The sequence below is a fragment of the Battus philenor genome, unplaced genomic scaffold (assembly GCF_028537555.1).
Source record: "Battus philenor isolate CCGP_79_NKW_IND1 unplaced genomic scaffold, ilBatPhil1.0.hap1 SCAF_7, whole genome shotgun sequence".
Taxonomy (NCBI): Eukaryota; Metazoa; Arthropoda; class Insecta; order Lepidoptera; family Papilionidae; genus Battus; species Battus philenor.
Genome location: NW_027181737.1, coordinates 12,162,051 through 12,187,733, shown reverse-complemented (window position 1 = coordinate 12,187,733; position 25,683 = coordinate 12,162,051). Strand labels below are relative to the sequence as shown.

Here is a 25,683-nt window from a genome sequence, read left to right as displayed (position 1 = left end):
ATATCTTTATTTCACATACACACATTATTCTTCACGTGAAACGTGTTCGAATAGCGCAGTATTACGTAATTAAATTGGTTAGTTATTCAACTTAGTACTATTATTTGCTTTTCTTGATCTTATCTTTAAAGAATTATACTTTAAGAATTATATTTGCGCACGTATTTTGTGAATTGCTGTACATTTCACAAATTATCTAAGAAGGTTAGCTTTTATTTGTTCAGCGTCATTTATACTTTTGTTTCAAAATGTCGTATTATGATGATTTTACGATCATACTTTTTACATTTCTTTTATTAATCTTATCATCTTATCATTTGCACTAAATTAAACGATTTTTTCCTTGTACAAACCTATCCGGTTCCGTTTTTTTTTTCATCGCCAATACGAATTAAGAAGTACACATAAAATTTTTTTTGTCGAACATATAAGAAGATACTCTGAAACTGTGTAGTATATGAAGTGCGTCACTGACATAATATTCGTGACGACAGACCAGAAACAATATCTAGACCATTTCTCCGACAATTTAATCCTCATATATTCTGTGGTATACTATTGAATAGATAAGGATTTGTATTTAATTTAGTTAATAAATCGAAGCACTACTAAGCCTATCTGTAGATTAGCAATCCTTATTTCAATTTGTGTTTGGGAACGATTGACGCAATTGGAATCAATGGCCCTAGTCAAATTTTTGTCGCCTATTTGCTTTGATGTCTAATTACATTGACACTTATGCCTGTATTATCTTGTCTTTTTTATATGTTTTTATAAATTATAATAATGTCTCTAAAAACGGTAATGTTTATAATCTACGCTGTATTTAAGAAAGCAAAAAGAAAAATGTAAGTTAAAAAAATTAAAACGTAAAATATTTTAACAAACAAATGATATTCATTGAGAATAAAAATAAAACAAAAATAAAAAAATAGAAGTAGTTCTCTGAAGGTAAAGGCGAAGTAAGGAAGGTGACGTAAGAAAGAAAAATAAAATATGGAAAGGAATGGAAGAGAATGTGAGGGATAGAAGATGAGGATGAAAATAAAAAGTTAGTGAAAAAATTATTGTGAACATACTGTCCCAGCGTAGCTAAGACAGAGAGGAATGTATGTGAGGTCCCCAATAACGACGAAATAAATAAATCTACGCTGTAATCCTGTCTACGAATAAGCACGACAGGGTCTACGAACCGTAGCGATTGATCACATGACGTGTCTTATAAAACATATTTTTTACTCGTTTTCTATGCAGAATTCTACAAATGAAAGTAATGCTTTTAGCCTTAGTGAACTGTAGTTGAATGAATTAACGAACGAAGCTATTTATTTTCATCTCGAAAATTTTTAATACTAATATTTTTAGTAATATTTTATTGCTTCGGCTGATAGATGCCCACTTAAAGGGAAGGTCTTCCGACAACCTTTGCTATGTCGTCGGTTTATCTAGTTGGGAATCTACTTACGCTGTGTCTATACCCAAGAACCTTTCGGTCCCTATAACCAATTAAAATCAAATGCATTCAATTTATATACTCGTATGAGTACACGAATATCACTCACGAAAAGAAATAATGAATTCTAAAAGGAAGAGTGTGAAGTTAATTTTGTAAAATGAAGTACTCCTTCTAAACATATACAGATGATGTTTGTTAACAATCAATAATTATTGTAAAAAAATATGATCCTCAATGCAATGATTATTGCTGGAAAGTTCTCTTAATGTATGTATGCGTTTCATTGTCATTCGTAACAAGGTTAGGGATAAATGATTTAGCTCTTAACCATTCGCATAGATCGTAAAAAGTGAGTATTTTTATACGATATGGGATCATCACGGTATTAGCGCACTTTATCGTTATATGCCAGGGTCGAATGCATTGAGAAACTGAAGCAAATACGGGGAATTAAGTAAGCATGAATATTTATCTATTATATCATGCGCAAACATTGTGAATGGAGTGTATGTTGTAAGGCGTAATTAGGAGAGTTGTAACGTAAGAGAATATTCACAGCACTGAATATTGTGTGAATGAATAAGTTGTCTAAGTCTGTTTAGTAAGTTTCCTGACTGAGACATGTTATCATTACATATCATTGTGTGCTAAAATAACAATGTCTTGTCTCCACTGTATCTTCCACAAGGTCCATACTAATTTGGGCAAGGAGCACGAGACCCATAAACAATTGTTTGAATTGTTTTTGACGTCAAGTAGATGTAAGACTGAGAACATTTTAAACTATGTTAATGGTAAAGTATTAAAATATATAAATGAAAGCAAAATATTTTTTTTTTGTTTACTATTCCGAAAAAGATTTAATTGTTTACATTACTTCATGAGAATACAGATTAAAAACGTCAAATACATTTATTATCTTCCCGAGTTTATCAAATTAACTCAAACCGGTACAGTTGTTTATGTGTAAAAAATATTTTTATGAGATAATTGGTTCTGTAGAGGAGAATAAATAACATAATCTATTACATAGAGTCACTCTCTAAAGAAAACATTTTTAAGTTCACGGACTTCACTTCCGCTCCGTGAACTCAGCTCAGATGAAGCAGTAAAAGCCTTCGGGCTAACAGTAATAACATCAACAGAGAATAAGTTAAGAGAAAATTGGAGTTACAAGATTTAAAAAAAAAAAAAAGAAGAAGTTACAATTTTGTTTGTTTCTTCGCAACGCGTTTATAAAAATGTATTGTACGTAATTACCAGAAGTAATAAGACATTCTATATACCTATGATATCTATATACGTGTAAATAAAATTAGAGTATCGGTTTGTAATATAAAAAACCCGCTTTATACTGCAAGCATATGAATATGCGGTGCATATACTGAAGATACATTTTTTAAAGTTTTTGTCGGTCCGTCTGTTTGTTTGGGCTTATATATAAAATGGCTCGACCGATTTTGACATGACATATTTGCAGATAGCTGATGTAATAAGGAGTAACTAAGGCTACTTATATTTAAGCAATATCAAACGAAAGGAGTAATTAAATGAATTAAATACTTTTTTGTTAAATTCCAAACGGATGAAATTGCGAGCTCAGCTAATATTAAATAAGGTCGAAAGTCAAAGTGGAAATAGCTTTATTGTATGAGATCATTTAAGTTTATGTTGGCTCGTGCAGTCCCACCTACTGAGAAGGACTAACAAGAAACTCAGTGGGGATTGTCATTTTTGTAAAATAATGTGTTATTAATAAAAATATTAACTAACATTTATGTATTTAGTTTTTAAAATGAAATTCAAATGTAGGCGCGTTGAATTAGTTGTAGTACATATGTGCCATTGTTACATTCTCCTGAAACTATGTTATTTGACTACCAAGAAATACTTTTAAAAAATATTCCTTTTTTGGGAACCAAATTTTTATATTCATAGGTTAATAAAAACATTATATATATCCAAACACAAAATATAACAGCTATAGGAAAATTGCGATATAAAATTTAAAATAACATAAATCCGTTTTTAAGTGTGAAGTAAATTATAATTTCAAGTAATCATTTACAATTCAAATACAATTCATAATAATAACTGTACAATATCTGAAACTTATAATTAGAGATACATAATTAATTCATATATATCAAATGAAACTATTCTAAAATTATTACCTGATAACAGATGCCAATTATTTTAACATAAATTAAGAAAAACATTGATTGATTTCCGCATCAAATCAATCAATTGACATTATAATTGAATAAGAGAAAAAAAATTTCAATCTAAGATCAGGAATGGAAGTAGAGGATATTGCCTTCTCTAATTTCCGACTGTGTAGTTTATTTAGTTTTCATTTAAATGTAAGACATGTTTCTAAATGTGGGTCACGGGTTTTTTACGTAGGTTCCTTAAACACCCATTTTCCTGATAGGTTATTTATTAAAGTGCTAATTTTAACAACTACTTAATAAACAATCCAGATATATTCTCTAGTCTTTGTTCAAGACTCATGCTAGGTAGAATAAGGAAAACGGTGAAGGACTTTCAGAATTTAAAACAAGTGTATTATTGTGTTTGTGTGTGTTTACGAACAATGTGTGTTACAATGACATATGGAACTAAAACATGATGTGTCAGCTTGGACCTCATTTGCAAACTAACAGTTCCTCATCGAGCCATGGGGAAAGCTGTGCTTTGGACTCCTCTACGAGATCGAATCAGAAATGTTGAGATAATAAAATAAGATATTCCCTAAGTCTTTATTCGTATTTATGTAATACCTTTTCCACGTAAATATAAATATGTATTTGTGTTTATATGTATATACATACATATAAGTATTTTTGTATATATTTATGTGTGTATAACAATGTATGTATTTGTATGTTTGTAGATATGTATGTGTATAAGGTAATGTATATATTTGTTTGTACGTACACCCTAAACTGCCCTCTCCTCCATGTTTCTCATCTCCATCTAAAGGTTTTCTGTTAGAGATCGCTTCGAGCGATAAGACCGACTCATACCGATGTAAACTGTTTCTTTTCTTTTAGTTATTATCTATGGTGTACAATATAGTCTAAATAAAATAAATAAATAAAGAAATACGTAGTTGAACGAAAGTAACTGACATAGGCCAGCGGATAGGCAAATTGAAGTGGCAGACCACATGGCACGCAGAACAGATGACCACTGACGCCTTAATGTTTTGAAGAGGTACATCCATCCATTAGATGGGCAGACTTCCAAGTTATCGTCGTCGGATGAAGCGGGGTGCAGGCCGCTTTTTACCGTTTTTATTGGTAATTTATTCTGAAAGCCCTAGTTCAGCTGTGGACGTCCTATGGTTGAAATAATTATGATAGTAAACATAAATACTGGTAGTGTTATGTAAGGTCAAATGTTATGTCTCAAAGTCGGGCCTTTTTTTAGTAAACACTAGGAAACGTCGCGGGCTATAAAATAACCTATTTTAACCCCACAATTTTGCACGTATACTTTTTTGTAATATTTTTTAATAATTAATTCTACTCTCTCATCTAAAGATCAGTACTAAATATATTGACTGGATATCTTAATACATCTATTCATTTTCGTATACAAATCATTTATGAGAGCTATATAATTGGCTGCAACAGCTATATATAGCATTTTAATAATAGCTCATTGACACGCCCATTATCGGAATACATATGATGTAATTCGTTTTTCAGGTCACTGCACTTTAATTGACATCTTCTTTTATCTAATAACAAATATTATCTAATAATAAAATAAACGAATAAAAAGATTATTAATTGCTATGCTGGTGTCTGTAATAATAAATATATCAAGAATGTCAGAAGGGACCAATTTGATAAAAACTAAAATAAAATTAATCTTCCCTGTCACGATACCATTAAACTAAGATAAAACAGGGTTATAAAAGCACCTTCGGCTGAGAAGAACCCATAACAAACGCTGTCAGTTTTATTTATGATTAATTTCAGTATAACCTTAATTGTATAGCAAATAATTACCAAGTTTTATAATCATTTAAAATATCCTTCACACTGTAACAGGATTTTATTACTTAAGTTTTTGTTTAATAAACTTTTAATTATTTTTTTCGTTATAACCTAGAAATATAACACGGAAGATGTTTTTACAACAACTCAAAATCAATTATTCGTTTAACATTTGAGATAAAACTTGCTGAGGGTGACGTTCTTTGAGTTTGTACCATTTTTAGGAATTTTTCTCTCTAAGCAAACTGGAATGCTTTGTTGACTTGAGATCTTTTACTCACTCGTCGTTTTAGCTCATAGACGCGCACTGCAAGGAAAAGGCCTCCCCCAAAGATATCTACGAGGGGATATACTATAATCGCCACGCTTGGCAGGCGGGTTGGAGATTGCAGTGTGATAGTATGGTACGCAGAGGACGCTGTCTATCATCCCCTTGAATCTTGTTTCTGAGCTGTGGCAATCATATATAATTAATACAATGTGTGAATTATTTAAGATTGTATCCCGGAAATCGAAACCGCGACTTACGATCGATTCATTCATCTGGAGTTAAAACTCTAGAATTAGCCTTCGAAATAATTGTTCACGTAGCAAAGATATCATTAAAATGTTATATGTCTTTTTTTAAACTTCAATATGATCTAAAAAATAATCAAGATTAAATTAATTACCGATAATGATTTAACTAATCGAAGTTAATTGCATATAACATTGTGGTACTTTATAAACAATGTCGTTTAGACTTTATTATATGTAAGATTATAATTGCTTATTAATTATATGATTAAAATAATTCAAACTCTATTATTGTCAGCAACACCAAAACAGATAAATATTTTAATAGAGTATAAATCTTTTTTAATTCATGTAAAATATATCATGTAAATGATACTGTCTTTAAAGTTTAGATTAATCTTTTAAAAGCAAAAAAAGTCGTATACTGTAATAATCAAATATCAAAAGTTAGCATTTACGCTATTTTATAATAGCATTTCCATTCATTCATAAATAATTAATGAACGTATATAAGAGATAAAAGCGTTTCAATTTTATAGATTGTGTAGTTTTTAGCATTCCTACTTATGTTATGTTCGCTGCTGCTTTAATAGGTTATCTGTTACAACATTTCATAATTTATTCTTTTTAATATTTACATTTTCTGTTAATGTACCCTGTTTCAAATTTAGTATGAATATAAATATAATCTTACATAAAGTTATCTTCGAACACATAATACGGTGCCCATTATTCTTATATTTGGCATGATGGTATAGTGCAGCATGAAGTTTGATGCCAAGTGTCATATTTTAGTATTAAGTTTAGGAATTTTTTGATGAATAGTTTTTTTTTTGGGAAATTTCTCGTTCGCCCCTATCTAAGAAAAGACAGGGTCATGTTACTGTTCTAAATATTTTTTCATGTTCCTATTTTCAATATCTTATCTCCTTACATTCGTCAACTATTGTTCGTCACAATAACTTACACTCTCCTTCTCTCCTTATGCATTGCACCATCTTTCTTTCTCTTCCGCTCCTAAAATACTACAGTAAATTACTTCTATTTTTTCGCTTCGGACCTTATTGGCACTCACATTCGCTGAACGAGTTATAGAGAAAGCTATGTTTAAGAGTGAGGAGATGCGTATATGAACGAAAGTAAACGTCACAACGCTCTGTATTGGAGTTAATAAGTTGGAGTGTCAGTGAGACACAACACGTAGAAAAATGGTCGCTGGAGTCATATATAGTATGACGTCGACTTGCAAGACAGACGATCTTGTTTGTCTAGCTTGCTTGATTGGAAGACTGGATGCAAAACTTATAATTGTTCTTATTTAAATCTACGAGGTAAACTATCCAGCATCGTATCTCTACAACTAAAATTATCATTATGATGATGATATTTTGTACGTATTAGAATAATGAGTTCTAAAAGTTGTCTTGGCGTTAAAATTTACAAAATTTCTAAAAAATTTGAACAGTATTTAATTTCTTCTAATTAAGTTAAATTATTATATTGATTAATTAACATCTTCGCAATCGTCACAGTGTGTTTTTAATGTGTCCGTGCAGTTCGAGAGTAGGTGTTTGTCGCAAACAATTAACGTTTGTAAGGTTAAATGAACCTCATTATCACAAAACATCGATAACCCTGAATGGACGTGTTCTCGGTAACAATAACCTCTTTAAATATATAAATGAATTATTCAATGAATGTACTTAACAAGGATAGAGGTATTTGCTAGCGAAAATGTTTATTATGCGAATTCATTCATACGTATTGTTTGTAAACTTTCTTGTCTTAGTTCAATATGCGATAATGTTATTATTATCGACACAAGAGTTAAAAAATAACACATGGTATATCTTCTAGGCATCGCCGGTTTAAAAATAATTATAATTATATTAATATTTAAATATTCTAGTAATAGTATAATCGTGCCGATAAATATAATTAAATACACCAAAGATATACGATTAAAAATACGACCGCACATAACTTTTTTATTATTATAATAATTATGATCGTTATTCCATAGATATTAGTGACCGTGTCTTTGTTTTACATTCACATTTATTATTTCCGCTATTTTTCTTGTTATGATATTTTTCACGTTATTGTATGGAGAGTTGTTTAAGCAAAGATAAGTAAATCTCTTAATTAATCTTAACGACTCCCTAAAAACGTCAAGTTTTTAACCATCACGGTTTGTACGACTGCTTCCTCAGCCACACATCACTTTGAATAACTAAACCAAGAGAAGGTGTAGTGCAAAATATAAGATACAATGTTTTTACTACTTATCAATAATAATAATTATTGGTACTTGCACTATTATTTAATTCCAAAACTTTATTACAGAACCTTTTTTTTTGGTTTAGATATGAAAAATTTCTGAATGTTCAAGATATCCTGCCTTTGGGTGAAGGATAAGGTTATATGGGATTCCTATACATTAAAATCCACTCTGTAGTCGCTCTTTATATAGTGTTCACACTATATAAACTATGGACTCGGGTAATTCCATTAGAATACTAAAAATAGTTTTTTTGGTGTAAATAAATTTGTTATAAGACATCATCGGGGCACGTGTAACAGTTATATTACGGAAAACTAATATTATAAGGCATTTTTATGTATTTAAATTATTAAAATTTCTAAACTTTTACCCTCCAGGAAGGACTCGACACCGTTCATCAAGAATGGCAACACGGCGATCATCACGAAGACACCAGTTCCACCAACGCCACAAAAGGCCAGCAAAGCTGGCAGAGGCAAAGCGTTCAAGCAAGTCTTGGCTTCGATCATCGCGAACATAGGCACGATGAACACCGGCATGGCGTTCGGTTTCTCGGCTACGGCATTGCCTCAACTAAAGAGCCTGGATTCCAGTATTCATATAACTGAAGATCAAGCTAGTTGGATCGGTAAGCTTTTCTTATCTATCTATGCAAATAAATGGTACCGTATCTTCATTGGATGCGCCGTAACTTCGAAAAAATAAATTTTCTTAAAAACAACGACTTCACCGATTTTATTATTTTTTTAATTTCCAAACACGTTTCAAAAGGTTCTTTAGAAAAAAAAGAAAATAGTGCAGAAACTTTTCAGACAATATTAATATAGCACTTTCAGTTCGCTCAAAACTTAAGTAGTACATTTGTCATAACACACGCTGTAAATATATATGTATTAATTTATTTCATATTTAATCAAAAAATAAAGTGATCACTGATCTATGTTAAATGAATTAATTATTTTTATTGAAATACAGCAGGATAATAATTTCTGGCAGTATAAAGACAGAGAACTATTAATACCGTAATAAAGATTTAAGTATTTACGATGTACGTAGAATAAAGCACTGGTATCAGCATCTATGGCGTGGTTTTCTTCTAAATGTATAATTTCATTTAATATATAATAATATTTATATATTATCATAAATTTAGTTTTGTTAAAAAAAAAACTAGAGAATAATCTGATAAAAATATATTATTTTAGTGTTTATAAAACTTCGTAATTTTTCCTCTGTTATAGTAAGAATATTGTAAAAGTGATCACAAAAAAACTCGACTTTGATGTGGGCTTTTTTCGTATATAGGTCATCACTATAAATGGTCAAAAGTAGTTAATAATATGAAGAAACGAAAAGAATTAATGAATACGTTTATATTTCTGTCATTTTGAAAGCAATAAATAAAATTATCATTGCGTTATCATTATTAGTTGCTCTTGTCGGTTTACTGATTGTTTTTATCGGTCAATGACTTTTCAGATCAACTCTTTTTGTCCTTTTGTAATTCACGAACTCAAGGTTGATACGTTGTCACACCTTCGTCATTGCCAAAGGCACAAACACGAAAAAGAAAATTATCTATGATTTTAAAATGTTCATAGAAAATGAAGCTGATTTTAAAAAAACTGTGTGATATCGTTAGTTGAGTTTTTTAAAACAGTTATGTTAGCTTTGTCAATAACAATAATTAGTGTTTACAACAAAACATCCAATAAAACACAGCAAAAAGAACTTGTAAAGGATGACAAAAAAATACGCTGTGAAAATTATTAAACAAAAGTCTTTGCCATAGATTTAAGACAAGAGAATTATTAAAATAAACAAATAAATACGACATAGTTAAAGAGAATCTGTTATTCGACTCATAACGTTACAATTTCTAGATTTAAACGCTGTTGTTTCAAGCGAAAACTCTGTGCATTATTAATTAATGACAACCAAGTTATTTTAAGTACCTTTACACGAAGTTCTACAGCCATCTTTGTTACCAGCGACGATTTACGGCACAGATGATTTTCCACTTCATACCTAATTGGCAAGCTCACTGTTGCTTCATGAACCATGGAGATGATGATGGCTATGCTCTAAATTTCTCTAGGAGATTTAATTAGTAATTAGGAGATTCGTAGACCAATGGAAGTAGTAAACAGAGCCTATTTCATTGGTATAATGAAGTCACAGAGGGCGGGCGACAGGGCACGCGAAGTTGTCCGCTCGGTCCTTAACCTTTTGAAGGACACCAAGGACAGATGACATTGTCGAGCTCCTCGGATGTCGCTGGATATAGCCCGCTACCAAGCGGTCCTATGGGGAATCTATGTAGGAAGCCTAGGTCTGGGAGTAACTTCCATGCTTATATTTATGTATGTGTATAAGTCGACATAGCCATTTTTATACCCGTGAAAAATCTAACACCCAGTTACGTCAAACAGGTGAAACCGAAATGATAATCGTTCGCGAAAGATCCATAAGCCTTATAGCTTTACAGATAAGTAAACAAATAGAGCAATATATTGTTGTATTAAAGATTAACTGATTAAGGGCTTAAATGATTATTATTTTACTATATTGATAATTATATAAGTCAAAAAGCGATAAATTGTATTAACAAAGGTTTTAAATTAAGCTACTAAAACTTGAATAACCTAACAAACAATAGCTGTGAAAGCGGTAAATGTAAAGTTTATTTTTCTGTTAATTAATCATACATAATTAATAATTAACATTATTTATTGAAACAATCATATATATCAAAACACTCCTTCAAAGAATCAATGGTTTCAGAAAAAAATATTAATGTAATGATAAAGTGTTAACAAAAGGCCTTTTCAAAATTCGGATTACTATATATCAAAATTAATTGTTGTTCACTTCCTAAAAAATAAATTTATATAACAAGTTTTAAAGCGATTACTTCATACAGGATGATTGCAATTAGTTCCAAGTTTTAAAGTTTTTTTCTGACAAATATACATCATATTATATTATGCATTCACTCCTTTTAAATCTTTCCAACAATAATCAATCAGTTTAGTATAATTAGGAAAAACTACTTTAAAGACTTCAGCTGCGTAAAATTTAATGGTGTCACGAATTTTCTCACCACCCTCTAGATAAAGTAGTTATATTATAATATTTCAGCGATAGTTTCATTGTTTCAGCTAGTTTAAGTGCGGCTGGTACACCTATGGGATGTATACTCAGCGGGTACCTCATGGACTCAATCGGTCGGAGACGTACACTCATAGTAACGGAGATTCCTCTGATCCTTGGCTGGATTCTTATCGCTTCTGCTCAAAATGTTCCTATGATTTATATTGGTAAGAAAATGTATCTGTAAAAAGATATATAATAATACTGCCCCAACATAATAATTGTAATCTGCCAAACATAGTAATTGTAATTAACCTCGTAAGCCTATTGCGATTTAGAAATTGTCACAAATTGATTTAAAAAATGGCTTATTTTTATGTAAAGAACATTTATAATACATCAGTATTAGGACTTTTTTAGTTTAACGTTTGTGATCAGTTGAGGTCATCGAACCAACGATACAATATTAAACTTTTAATATTGAATTAGTCACAAATATTCTTACAAGCAAGAACCACATGTTTTTGTATTTCTTAAAATATTTATTACTGCAATGTATGTTAGTTTATACATTAATAACATTAAATACACATAGGATTCATTCATAACAATCTCCACAAATAATTAAAAATGCGCGAAATTGAATTCCATACATTCCAAATTTAAATGTAATCTTTTTTTTAAATTTATTTCCGGACTTAAGTCTAAAATAATTTTTACGGTTATACTTTTTGGGAGAAATATTTTAAAAGTCATTGTCAAATATTTTCAGGTAGGTTATTAGTAGGCTTCGGTTCAGGCATGGTCGGCGCCCCAGCAAGAGTATATACTTGTGAAGTGTCTCAACCTCACTTGAGAGGGATGCTAGGAGCACTTGCCTCTGTTGGCGTATCCACTGGAGTACTAATACAGGTAATCTAATAATCTTTTTCACTTCATTATTCATATCCCTGTCCAGTGATTACGAGAGCTCTGCTATTAAGGAATTCTTCATTTTAAAACAACGAGATTTCCAAAAGCGATCTGACTTGAGACACAAAAATTGTACCGGCAAAAAAAACAGATAAAATGTTTTGTCGTAAACCTCTATAACATTTTTAACATGCTTTTGTTTTGGTTAAACTAATTACACCCTAATTGAGATACACTAAATAGGAGTATACTGTAATACCATACAAAGTTGCTCACAAAAAAATTATAATTTTTTTTAAGCCCAGAGAAAGATATAACAAATATGTTCTTATTTCTATTGCTAGCCTATTGCATATCGCTGATTTATTATTTAAATTAAATAGAAGAATAAAACTAATGTGTCCTATTATTGAACTTAGGCCTGCCCCCTAGATTTCAAATAGGATCGGTAGGAATAGACCTGCTTATAAACGTCTGTTGACTATCACAAAGCCGTCAACCTTTTTGAGTTTTAATGTCCCAGCTGTCTTTTTTTCTGCACGCTATATGGCCAAATTGCAAATCCGCTGGGCTTTGATATCATTACTTGTAAGTCTACGGAACTCATCATTCCCGATTTGATTTCGTAGAGAAATCTCATACGTAGAGAGGCTCGAGATTTGTGGTCATTGTAAACATGTTTTTCTAAAGTCATGTTCACATTCAAATAAAAGGTCGTGGTTAAGCCGAATGACTACGAGAAATCTCTATTTTCTTGACTCAATTAAATTTTAGTTAAAGTTTCTGTACAATGTAAATATGAGGTTTGCCAGCCCACATTTTATTAACACAAATGTCGAACTAATTTTACAATATCTTTCCCGGCCAATTCACAGGATCATGAAAATTTTAGGTACTCACAACAAATACACATATACGAGTATAATATAGCAATATATGTAATGTAAATACATAACGTATTGTATTATATACACATATAAGCATGTTAATTGCTTGATTATCGTAATATGATTCCTTCAATCTTTTCATGTGCTATTTATACATCGATTTACATAATAACTTGTTTTTGTTACGCAAAGGTCAATAGATTACAGGTTTATTTTATGTACGATCCTGTTTGACGGTGTATATGTTTTTCGTATATTTCACGCTATTTACATATCAATGCAAATTGGGTAATATATACAAATTTAAAATTTTAACGAAGAAGAATTATAACAAAAGGTTAAATTTATGAGTTATATTGTTATGGAGTAATTGTTTAATAACCGTCATTATTAAGAATGCCCTCTTTAAACATAACATGCTGTGAGTATTACCATTAAAGTAATTGATTGTTAGCCGCTAATTCGCTTCATTCAACCTTTGTCTGATATAAACGACAAAATTACTCACATATTAGTACGCGAAAATTGAAGCAAAATATTTTTCTTATTGTACAGCGTAGGTTTTTTCTTTAAAATCATTTATTAACCTTTTGTTGTATATTTTATGTCTCTGGATTACAATGTCAGTGTAGATTTCTTTCTATTTCTTAAACTAATATTTTATTTTCTTTTTTATACATAGCTTTAAAAGAGTAATAATAATTTTAATAAAATAAATAAAAACTGCGCACTTTTAATGTCTGAAAGTTGAGCCGACTTCTATCTTCTCTGTTATAGTTTTGAAAACAATATCTGTTACAATATCTAGTACAATAAATTTATTGTGATGTGATATTTTTAACCAGATTTATTTATATTTAATATAATTTTCATTTGATTTATTTATTTATAAACAGACTATATGCAGCATGATTCGTTTAATCTACAGTATAATATTTTTTTAAAAAAATTATAGCCTTTTTAATAAGAAATACTATAATGAATCTAGTATGAATCCAGTAAGCATCCAGATTTATACACAGCATGATAGAGAATAAACAACTTTATATGTTATCTATATAACAATATATTATAATATTTATTAACGTTATTGTAAAGCCTGCTATGGTCGCTTGGGACTGTGGGTCCTAAGTTAAAGGCACAGATAGGCAAGAGCACCAGAGACTTTCTACCCACAAGGTAGACAGACCTTATAAAAGTAGCCTGAAAATGGTAGATTCAAACCGTTTTCAACAGGTCATATTAGTAATTTTTGTGAGAGGTGTACGTCTAGCAGATTACCTCCTATGACAGATGCTTATAGTAGGAGTGTCGAAATGTATTATATTTACAAAATTCTAAGAAGAAGGTTTAGATTTTCGTAAAATATAGCCGGTATATTTTATTAATAAATAAAATAAGAAAAATTCAGAGTACAGAGGCTATATAAAATACAGTTTCAACTGTTATTCAAATTAAAATCAATTATGAAAATTATAAGGTAAATGTTGACGTGTGTAAAAATAGATTTTACACTAGCGCTTGACAGAACAAGAGCTGCGTGTTTGTTGTTTGTTACTTTGAAATTTCTGACGGTCTCGTGATAACGTTGCTAATTTTAAGCACATACATCTTTCCGACAACTTTTCGCTTAATATCTCTTTACACGAAGTAAATATTTGTGCGCCTGGGAAAATTTTAATATATCAAGATATAAGAGTATAGACTTGTGATGTGTTTGTTAAACATTCTGAATGTCACTTTTAGATATACAAAACTAGTGTTTTTTCTTGCGGAGTAATATACTTCATAGTTTTAGACACTTACTTGATACACTATAAGCATTCTAAATTGCCGGGTACCAAATCTTATGCTATAAAATTAAATACCACGACAGTATAGCGGTGTATTACGTTCAGAGACTGTTTTTAATTTTGGCCAATTAACTATACGCCATGACAGACTACGAATTGTTGTCAGATGCCTGCATAGACTTGTTTTCACGAATTTCTTTCAGTGTTGTCTTTTTAATTATCTTCATGGTTTTTCTTAAGCAAGATCATTTCTATTCTAAAATGATTGATACTGAACCGTGTATGATCGGGAATAATTGGCAGTTTTTCCATCACCAAAGACAAAAGACGTAACCACGTGACCCTTTGCGAAAACTTTCCGTATGTAGTAATATGTGTAACATCTCCCGATCTGGCTACGTCGTCAGTCCGACTAGTGGGTGCCTATCTACTTCGCGTTTACCGGCTCATTGTTGCCTTTCGATAACCTTTTAACCTTATTGCTTGTGAACAAGCTCTGCAAGCTTGTGCAAGCAAGCACCCATGATGTCCCAAACAGCCGATTTTTTAAATTTCCAAATATGACAACAAAAGCTCAACATTTATAGGACAATGTTTAAAATCCAAATTTAATTGTGAACAATAGAAAAGATATTTCATAAAAGAATTTCAGTTAACAACCAATTTTAATTTCTTACTTTTGTGTTTGTATTTGAGTTTGTATGTTGTCTCCTTAGTAACAAGTGCAGGGAGTTGTAACAATGATTCTACATTTAACTCCTTGTATGTTCGAGGTCACTAAGCAAATAAATAAATCATAAACCAATTGATAATCGAATCGAAGTTGATATGTAAACATATCACTGATTAGGTTTGTATTATAATAATAAAAAATTAGGGTCATTAAAAAGTTTTTTTTATTCTTACAGTATGTAATAGGCAGCGTAACATCATGGAATATTCTGGCAGGCGTGAGTGCTATCATTCCTATTATATCACTAATTGGAATGACATTAATACCGGAAACACCAAATTACCTTCTAACGCAAGATAAACGGGAGAGAGCGGAAAGTTCACTAGCAAAACTGCGAGGATCAACATGCAACTTGGACGAAGAAATCCAGAGAATGATAACCTTTAAGGAGAAGAATCACGTTGAGCCGTAAGTAATCAATGTTTTATACAGGTTAAAGTTTGATAACAATGATAACTTCTCAGCATTCCAACAAGTATCCGTGCGGGAATCTATAGAGTTGTAGCACCGGCCGGCTAGCGTCCTACCGGCTGGTAACTCGCTTAGCAGGTTTAAAAAGACCGCCTTGCAATGCTTTGGCGTTCACCTTCACTGACCAGACCCTACCAAACCTAACCTAAATGACCTTGCTAATGGTGCTTTGAAAGTCCAGCCTAGAAATGAGCGAGGTTTGCTCAAAGCAAGTATATATATATATATATATATATATATATATATATATATATAAATGACATAGAGTTGTAAGTAAAACTGTGAAGGCGTCGAGGGACAATATAAGAATATAAGTAAAAAGACAAGAATAAGAATTACAAAGAAAAAAAATGAAATACGAAATTTATATATATAATTTATATAAACATTTATATATATATATATATATATATATATATATATATATATATATACGTAAATATATGTATATTTATTATTTTGGTAGTATATATATTACCGAATTTTATTCGTTATACATTAACATAAGATATATAAAAAATCGAATAAAACGGGCAAAAGATGAGGTATCTAAGGCCCTATCGCAAACGCCAGTTTCTTTAAGACAGCCTTACATAGACTTGGTTGATAAGGAAAAATACTGCAAGGGACCATCGACAGTTGAAAGGGGTTGAAAAGGCATACACATTAGAGTACATGTTATCGTCAGTAAACTCAATGGTTTCAAGGCTTAATAGTTGCCTGTTTGTTATGATTATTTTGTTTTGTACCTTACGCTCAAGGTACTGCAAATAATTGTTTATAACATATAAACAATGCGTGGAATTACGGAATCACGATTCTGGTTCAAATTGATTACTCTATCTATAAATATTTACCTTCCTTGTGACTGTATTTGTATTAATAACAAGACTAAGTTACAATTTTATAGTCATACAGGTGTTTATTTTTAATTTAACTACGTTTTTCAATCACATTAAATATTTTCGATTGAGATTTTACCTTTAGATAAGTGAATAAATATAACTTACTACACCGACTACTAGACTTTGTATTGTCAAAGGTTAGGTTATTGATCCGCCCTATTCCAAAAAAATAATAATTAACGAAAGTATCCTCCAAAAAAGGTCGTAGTAAAAGATTAGTCGGGCTTCACACTGTTGCTGTGGCAAAACCCGAGTCAAATTGATTGTTGAAGATTGGGAGGAAGTTAATCGCTGAACAGAATCTAAAATTATGATAACACGTCATCATCGGGGCGTCAGAAAAAAAAAAGAGTGTATGGCTGGGTGGTGATTTATCTCTCACATGGCCCTAACTATGCACGGTATCATTTCCACCTATTGTGATCTCTTCAGAATTCTTTAGACACTGTCAAACTAACATCAGGAGCCTTGTCTGCTAAAATTATTTGTTGCGTTTTTTGATCAATTGTTCCAAATATTCTAAAGCATCGGCAACAAACATGATGACAAAAATTTAGGAATAAAATAGCACCTATATATAATAGTTAAATGTAAATATGATTTGGAAAAATATATCTTGAATTTTTATATTAAACGCGGAGGAACTTTTTCTTTATTCTACATATTTTTAGATTACTTCCATATAAAACATTAATCATACCGGTGCTATGCATTAATAACATAGTGATACAACTCTTCAACATTTTTACTTTTTTGTTCTCAGAATAAAAAAACCTAAGGAGATTTTAAAAGCACTAATGTCGCCGTCAGCGCTGAAGCCGTTCACAATCTTAGCAGTATATTTCTTTATTTACCAGTGGTGCGGTGTTAATACCATTACATTTTACGCAGTTGAAGTCTTTGAGGTAATTTTTCCTAATAATGTTTGGTATAGTAAGGAGATAGTATTAATTTTATATGATCTCACTGCTGGAACGTAATCCTCTCATATCTATTATCGACATGTTCTGGCTTACCATTGAATAAGATGAATATCATATTATTTAATATAGATTTGTAATTAACGTTCACTTTAAAATATTGAAATTTGATTTGCTATAAATAATTGACAAAAATGGTACTACTATTAGTAAATAGTACATACTAATTTGAATGATTTCTGAGGGTATGATAGAAAATATGAAGGATGAAAGGAAGAAAGACAAGAATTGTGAAGGTGAGAGAGAGAGAGAGAGGATAAAATAGGAGTTTGTGAAAAAATGATATTCTTGTTCCAAAAATAAGATAGGGGAACGAGAGCCTCCCAATAATGGAATTGATAATTAAAAAAAAAACTTTCCTGGTACGTCCTTTGACAGTCAATGTTACATCACAACTGTTTGCAACATAAGCAATATTTGCAATAAAAATCCTATTGATAGCTAAATTTTATGCTAGTGGCAAACAGGATGTTTTTTAAAAAGACTTTGATTGGATACACTTTTCCTGTTTATTTATTTTTACCTTTTTTTATAAAATTCAATTAGTGTCTCCCTCATTCATTTGCAAATTTGATATTAACAGGCGTCAGGCGCATCGTTAGATAAATACTGGCTGACAATATCAATGGGAGTGTTACGAGTCATCTTCACCGTAGTTGGTTGCATTCTGTGTAGAAGATGCGGAAGAAGACCCCTTACTTTCGTATCAGGTTTGTTTTCTACAAACTACTTGATGGCAATAACGATGACACAACTTTGAATATGGAGTTTATTCCGGGTAACAATTGAGATTTGTCTCATGAAGTTCGTAAAAAGGGTTTTTATTTCACGTTTGTAAGCGTTATGTTTAATTTAAAGTATGCTTTGTTAATTCGACAAGCTGAGCGCGAAATCTTCTCTGGATTCCGCAAGTGCTAGTCAAAAATATTCGTATTAAATCATCACGATATCTCGGGAACTTTAAGGCTTAGAGGTTTGGAATTTGATAGGAATATTTCGTTCGTCAAGTGGAGGTCACTTTATAAACAATTTTGCAAAATTCTGTTTAGTGAAATATGATACAATATTTTTTTTATTGGAATTCAACAATAACTTTTGTTAGTACAAAGTCTGCAGAGACACAGTAAACAATAATTATTTATGATATGTAGTAATCCGAATTATTCGCTTTTTCTTACTATATTGTGATCACGTTATTTATTATTTTTGAATCCAATTTGGATAAGGTGTGCCATACATTAATTGACGTCAAATGAGCTATACGTACACCCTTTTGAAGTTTTATATATACTTATAACTAATCACCCTATATAGTAAAGTTATTCCTACTTTAAATAACGTTCTATGAAGATCTCTTCTTATGAATATTATATTTCATTTTTAAAAAGAAATTATAATACGATGTTAAAATGTTTAAATTACCTTAAATATTTCACAGCTATTGGATGCGGTTCGACTATGATCGTCCTCTCCGTGTACATGTACCACGTCCACTACTGGAAGGAGAATAACCTCCCGCCCACCAACTCCTGGATCCCGGTCGTCAGCATATGCCTGTTCATGATCTTCTGCACCTTGGGCTACTTGATCGTGCCTTGGGTTATGATCGGCGAAGTTTATCCTACGCAGGTAATATCTCATTGCTTATGTCCTTTAATATTTAAGTAAAGTAAAATGCTTTTACTGCTTTGCGCTATTTTGAGAATATGGTTATCAGCTGATTGTAAAAATACTAATCAATTTGACCCATTGAGTATAAATCTAAACTTCGACCCTTTGGGTATATTTTTCAATACGTACACCATTATTTACTATAAATTACTAAGTGTAAAATAATATAAATAAATATCGTAGAATAAATCCCGAGCAGAGGTAATGTCCGCGACAGAAACCTCCTTATTTGAATTTGAGTATAGTAGAAATAAAATATTTAAAATTAGTATTAGTATGTTGATGCATATCCTAGTATTAAAAACGGGAATGGTTTAACCCGTAAAATATATTGTCCGGATCTTTCCGAGAAAAATAACAACATGATTTTAGTAGTCAGTCGAAGTCTCAAGGCTGATTTAGGTTGGATTTTAGAACGATACCTTTAAACTATTACGTTTATGTCCTATCATCTGACGATGGAAAACAGTTCCATGCGTTCCTTTATCGTAAACGAAGTGTTTAAATTTTTTAACACATGTAGCAAAAGAATATAGTGGTTTTTATGTATCACTGTTCTTCCAAACACGACGTCAGTTCCTTTAAGTGAAGAAAGATTACGTTTTACAAGTCAAGCATTAGTAAATGATAAATAAAATTATTTGTATAAGTTTTTTCCAAGTGAAATTGTTTATAAGTATAATCTATTTGTTCTAGGTGCGAGGTATTGTGGGCGGCATGACCACGTGCGCTGCCCATCTGTCTGTGTTTTCCGTGGTCAAGACGTTCCCCTTTCTGAAGTCGACTCTCAACGATTACGGAGCGTTCGCTCTGTATGGGTCTATGTCATTAGCCGGTATGATTAACTGCAATTTAATATATTAATTAGTCATCCTTCACCCGTTTTGCGGTGCCTACTCAGTCTTTCGTGTGTAACTACATAAAATCAGTTCTTGGTAATTTTTTATACGCAAAATAAACTGGATAAGTTTTTCCTATAAGAGCTTCGGTTTGAAAATATGCATTTTTTTATAAAAGTCCCTTGCACTTCTCTTATGGATACTATTCTCTAAAATCGGTTCTTAGCTAAACTTTTCTCGATATATAAAATATTCTTAAAATTCAAAATTTCTGTGAGGCATCTCTGATTTTGATTTGGTTTCATAACTGTAGTGTTACTGAAACTACTATACCGCGCCTTAGTTATGCTCGCGGCGGACGGGTGAAATATCGGCCGCTCCATTCCGTCAGTCTATCGTCAACGCCCAGAACTGATATTCCTTTTCCTCAGCCCCCGTCTCGAAACGTTAACCTAAGGAGGGGTAAAGCGGTTTCGGTAGCACTACACAGCCTAACAGAAAAATCAAAATATGTTTGTTTATAAGTTGTAACTTGTAATCGGTTCATCTGTACATAAAGATTTCCATTTATGTACTGATTTATCACGATATCTCTGGCACCATAGAGGTCACAGTTCCGGAGACTTTAAATTTGGTAGCAATGTTTCTTTTACCGAGTAGAGCTTACAAACTATAAATAGAAAATCGATATCTAAATCTCTAAGAAATTAATCTACACGTCACTATCGTCACTTATAAAAAACAAATTTAAAAGAACGTTAAATACATTTTACAAATATTTACTTCAATGCAGGAATGATATTCTTCTACTTCTTCCTACCGGAGACGAAAGGCAGAACTCTGCAGGAGATAGAGGACTACTTCTGTGGAAGGACGAAGACTTTGAAGAAGAACAGCACTCAGACGGAACTCCCATGAGCGTACATACAAACTGCTTTGTGATAACTCTTACCAGAAGTACAATTTATAAACACAATGCAAAATATTTTTTAAAAAATTTACAAAATTATTTCGCAAACTTTATAATAAATATTTACAAATTTGTTATAAATTCCATGGATAAATATAGTTCGGTGCGGATTATATTTATATGAACGAGATTATTTTATATTTATAAATTACAACTATTTATCAGTAGTTGGTGTGATAGTTCCGCTTATTCTATATAACAGTGGTTACTAAGCTCCTCCGTATTTCAAGCCATTTCTATAAATTTTAAATTTTGCGAGTCGCAATTGGATACGTATATAAAACGTATGACTTGTTTTACAGTAATAATTTTTTTAAAAAACATAAATTAAAGTACAAGATACGGAAATGGAACAGAAAATTAAACAAATTTATTTTAAATATATTGATAATGTATAAATAAATTGTAAAAAAGCATTTCTTAGTTATTTTTACAGATGCTGTTTAATTAATATCGGTGTTTGGATTTGCCAATTTTTAAAGAGAATTAAAATGAAACATTTCTATGATTATAAATAAGTTCTTTCGAATAATGAAGTAAATCAAAAAATAATCAAAGTCTAAAAATCAAAATCGAAAATAAGTCGATTGTGTAAGGAAATTAATATATTTAATCAGTTATTGTTAACGTATAAACCAAGTTATAGAATGTAAGACTTTTCGTGTGATGTGTCCGCAAGAGTTACTTCCAATTGAGGCTGAAACTCAAGCCTAGCTCGCTTAAAATATGTATACTATATTTAAAACTATGGTGCTAATAACTATACAGGATAACCTAATGTAATTTTCAAAATATTGAAAAAGGACTTGATATACAATATCAAAAAGACGAAAGAAAAGTCAATATAATTGAGATTATTATTATCCGTTTAAAATAGCAACAAGAAATTTTCGTAACACGTTATTTTATTTATATCTAGTATTATATCGTAAGATAGTGATTAACAATTTTTTTTCAAAAGTTAGTGCCATTTAACAATTGTAGATATAGATTTAAGAATACTTTATTTATTTTTGTAAATAGTTTATAAATTATTTTTAATAGCAAGTGATTTTTTGCAGCTTATTGTTGTTAATATAGTTTAGAATGAACACTTTGAGTTACCATATTACGTCAAATCGTTTGGAAGCATTTATGAAATGTGACGGAAGTTTCTAGAACATAAGAAGAGAAAATTTTAATAAATGTGAAAAATTGTTAACATTGTTTCATTTACATTAATTGTACCATGAATTAGTTAGAGAAGGAGTTTTAATCCAATTAGTCTACACAGCAAGATAAACTATGTATATATGTTCCATTTTTTAAAAACGATAAGGCGGTGCACTTTATTGCACGACTACTGCTGCATGGCGGAAGTAGCTAAATATTGGTCCGTTTCTTACTCAAAATTTATTATTAGCCAGTTTATTAATTGGAGCATAGAATATTATATTTAAACACAATAAGAACATAGAATATTCTTATTGTGTTTAAATATCGTGGAGAAATATTTATTATTAATTATAAAGTAGCATTTTCCGCACATGTTTAAAATAAAAAACTGTGTTTGCAGACCCCTATTCCAAGCGTGGTAAGTATTGGCACAAGCCCTCCAATATGAATAAAGATTAAAACACCAGATTTCAAGTCCTCGGCAGTTTCGCTAGTTCTGTTTGAAGTAGCAACCATGGTTACGACCGAGAAGGAGGGGGATATAAAGAAACTCCAACGGAAGCCTATCTACTCATACTCGCGATAACTGATGAACGAAATTAGCCGACAAAGCTCAGGGGATTGGTAAGCTGAAGTAGCAGTGGAAAACAAATGGCTTTTGGGACCTTAAAGATTCTGGAGTGAAGATTACAACAGCAAACGTAAAAAAGGACATCTACTCACAAGGTCAACAAAGCATCAACCTTGTTCAGGTTCACGGAAGACGCCGGATGAAGGCCCCTTTCAACAAGTGCAATTGGAAAATTCACCACTGAAATAAAATAATGACGACTAACTTTATTATCTTAAAGAAAAATAAAAATTCTTCGGTAAACACTTATAGAGACAGTTATAATAGTGTTATTTTTCGAAAATACAGAATCCAAATAATTTTCTCCATTCGTCTATCATTACGTATACTAAATACGAAATGTTTTTTTTATGTACTCGGCTTGAATAGAACCATGCGTACAGTTATTTGATACTTAATCAGTGCAAGCACGTTCAGTTTGTAAATATTTTGAAACATGAGTCGGGTGTTACAGTTCGTGTGTTTTTTAGCAGTAAACTGTACGTGCTACGCCGGACTGGGAGAAATTATAGAAAATTCAGGTATTTATATGTCAAATGTATAACTTACAAGAATTTATTAGGAGTCCGTTCGGTTAGTTAAAGTATATAGTTTATGTCGTTCTTATGAACAAACTAATTTCATCGTATCTAAAAGAAGCTTCAAGCTAATGTGTGACATAGTTTGTTTTTTTTTTAAATGCATTAATCTTTGCATTTTTCTAACGAAGTTACCACTTCACTTTTGTATGAGATCACCTATAGGCCACGTAACGCTTCCGATGCTCGCATTTTCGATGACATTATTAAAGTCGACTGAAGACATTGGATGCAGGTCTATGGATGTCTTACTAAATGATGACGATGAAATAAAACGACAAAATATAGATAATTGATTACATTTATTTAACACGTTCACTGCGGGCTCAATTTTGAAGAACTTTCAGCTGGTGCGGCTGAGGTCGAATCAGCCTCAAGCTGAACTTCCTAGTAGTGCGGTTGAGGCCTTTTCTGCCTCATGTTCATCAATATTTTTTTACAATATTGAGTCAATGCTTCGCAGACATAAAGAAGGCTATATTTGTCTTTGTCATACCTCATTCGGTTGAGTGTAAACAGCCGCCGCACTAGAGAGAAAACACGAGTTTTACGCGCCGCACCAGTGCAAAGTTTACCATGAGGCTGAATCGACCTCAAGCCGCAGTGAACGTGTTAACTAGAAGGACTAAATATCAAGTGAATGTGAAACAATAGCAAGCCCTACGAAAGTTCGTTAAACGTTAAAAATTGAACCAGTCGCAAGTGAGGTTTGTTGCGCTACACTAGTTTTGCGCACAAATCATTAACAAATATTTTAAAATATATAACTTCGCAGAGAACAACATTTTGAAGCAAGCTGATGGTGTGGAGTTCAGCCATATATCACGGTCTACCCTGCTTCAGATACTGTCGGCCATAGAGGAAGATATGCAATATAAACTCCCAACGATGAAGGCGACAGTAACGGCCCAGTTTGCCAATAACAAATTCACCAAACCTTTCATCTATCCAGACGTTCACAAGAAAAACCATTTTATTGGTTAAATAATAATATTTTTTATGGTATTGTATGTACGATTAGATTATATCTAATCGTATGTAATAATCTAATCTGTAGGTTAAATAACAATAAAAAATTGATACATAAATTCTAACAGTGTATTTTTTTTCGTTAACCGTATATTGCTCACAATTAGCATAGAAAAACAAGTACATCAGAGAACGAAACGCATCTCTCTAAGCTGCAATTCAAATAAAATTAAAGTTTGATGAAAGTTTGATGTCAAGCCGAAATCAATTTCTGTGGGTAGCAACTGTACGTCGTAAATATTTACTTGAGGTCAGTAAAAGTTGGATTTATTGGCCTATCTGCCAAAAATCCAACTTTGATTGACCCATTTCGAATTTGAGTAATGCATTTTTTTATTGTATTATCACTACGGTATTTATCATTTCTGAAACCATTATTGATTTTTGGATACGATGTACCGTACTTTAATTGACGGGAATTCACCCCATTCACACCTTTAAAGCTTTTGCACCTATAGCCTATCACCACGTATATGGAAACTATAACATATACAAAAAAGTACAATAAATTCTTCTTCGCTTTCTTCTGGTTTTAAATAATAAAACTCTTGTCAAACGTTAAAAACGTCAAGATTAAAAATAGTCGTCTGTCAGTGGTTCACTTCTGTTGTGTTTGTAGCCGTTTTAGTTTGTTTTACAGAATGTAAATAATGTAGAGGTGTTTGTTAAAGGAAAAGTGTTGGAGTTAGTTTGTTTTAGTCATATTCATAGCGTTTTAAAAAAAGCATCTAATGATTGTCCCATTGATATTATTGTGAAAGTATGGAAAG

The 25,683-nt window shown here is 31.4% G+C and overlaps 1 protein-coding gene across 1 annotated transcript in view; it reads left to right on the top strand.

The window, feature by feature from the left end:
• Nucleotides 1-22,721, top strand: part of LOC137930876 (facilitated trehalose transporter Tret1-like) — a 37,572-nt gene extending 14,851 nt beyond the window's left edge. Inside the window, exons 2-10 of the mRNA XM_068774218.1 lie at nt 8,644-8,894; nt 11,428-11,586; nt 12,132-12,271; nt 15,860-16,092; nt 17,824-17,965; nt 18,624-18,750; nt 19,479-19,669; nt 20,408-20,546; nt 21,344-22,721. Coding sequence (XP_068630319.1) covers nt 8,644-8,894; nt 11,428-11,586; nt 12,132-12,271; nt 15,860-16,092; nt 17,824-17,965; nt 18,624-18,750; nt 19,479-19,669; nt 20,408-20,546; nt 21,344-21,468 — 1,507 coding nt within the window. The 3' untranslated portion in view covers nt 21,469-22,721. The remainder of the gene's footprint in view (nt 1-8,643; nt 8,895-11,427; nt 11,587-12,131; nt 12,272-15,859; nt 16,093-17,823; nt 17,966-18,623; nt 18,751-19,478; nt 19,670-20,407; nt 20,547-21,343) is intronic.
• The last annotated feature ends 2,962 nt before the right edge of the window (nt 22,722-25,683 follow it).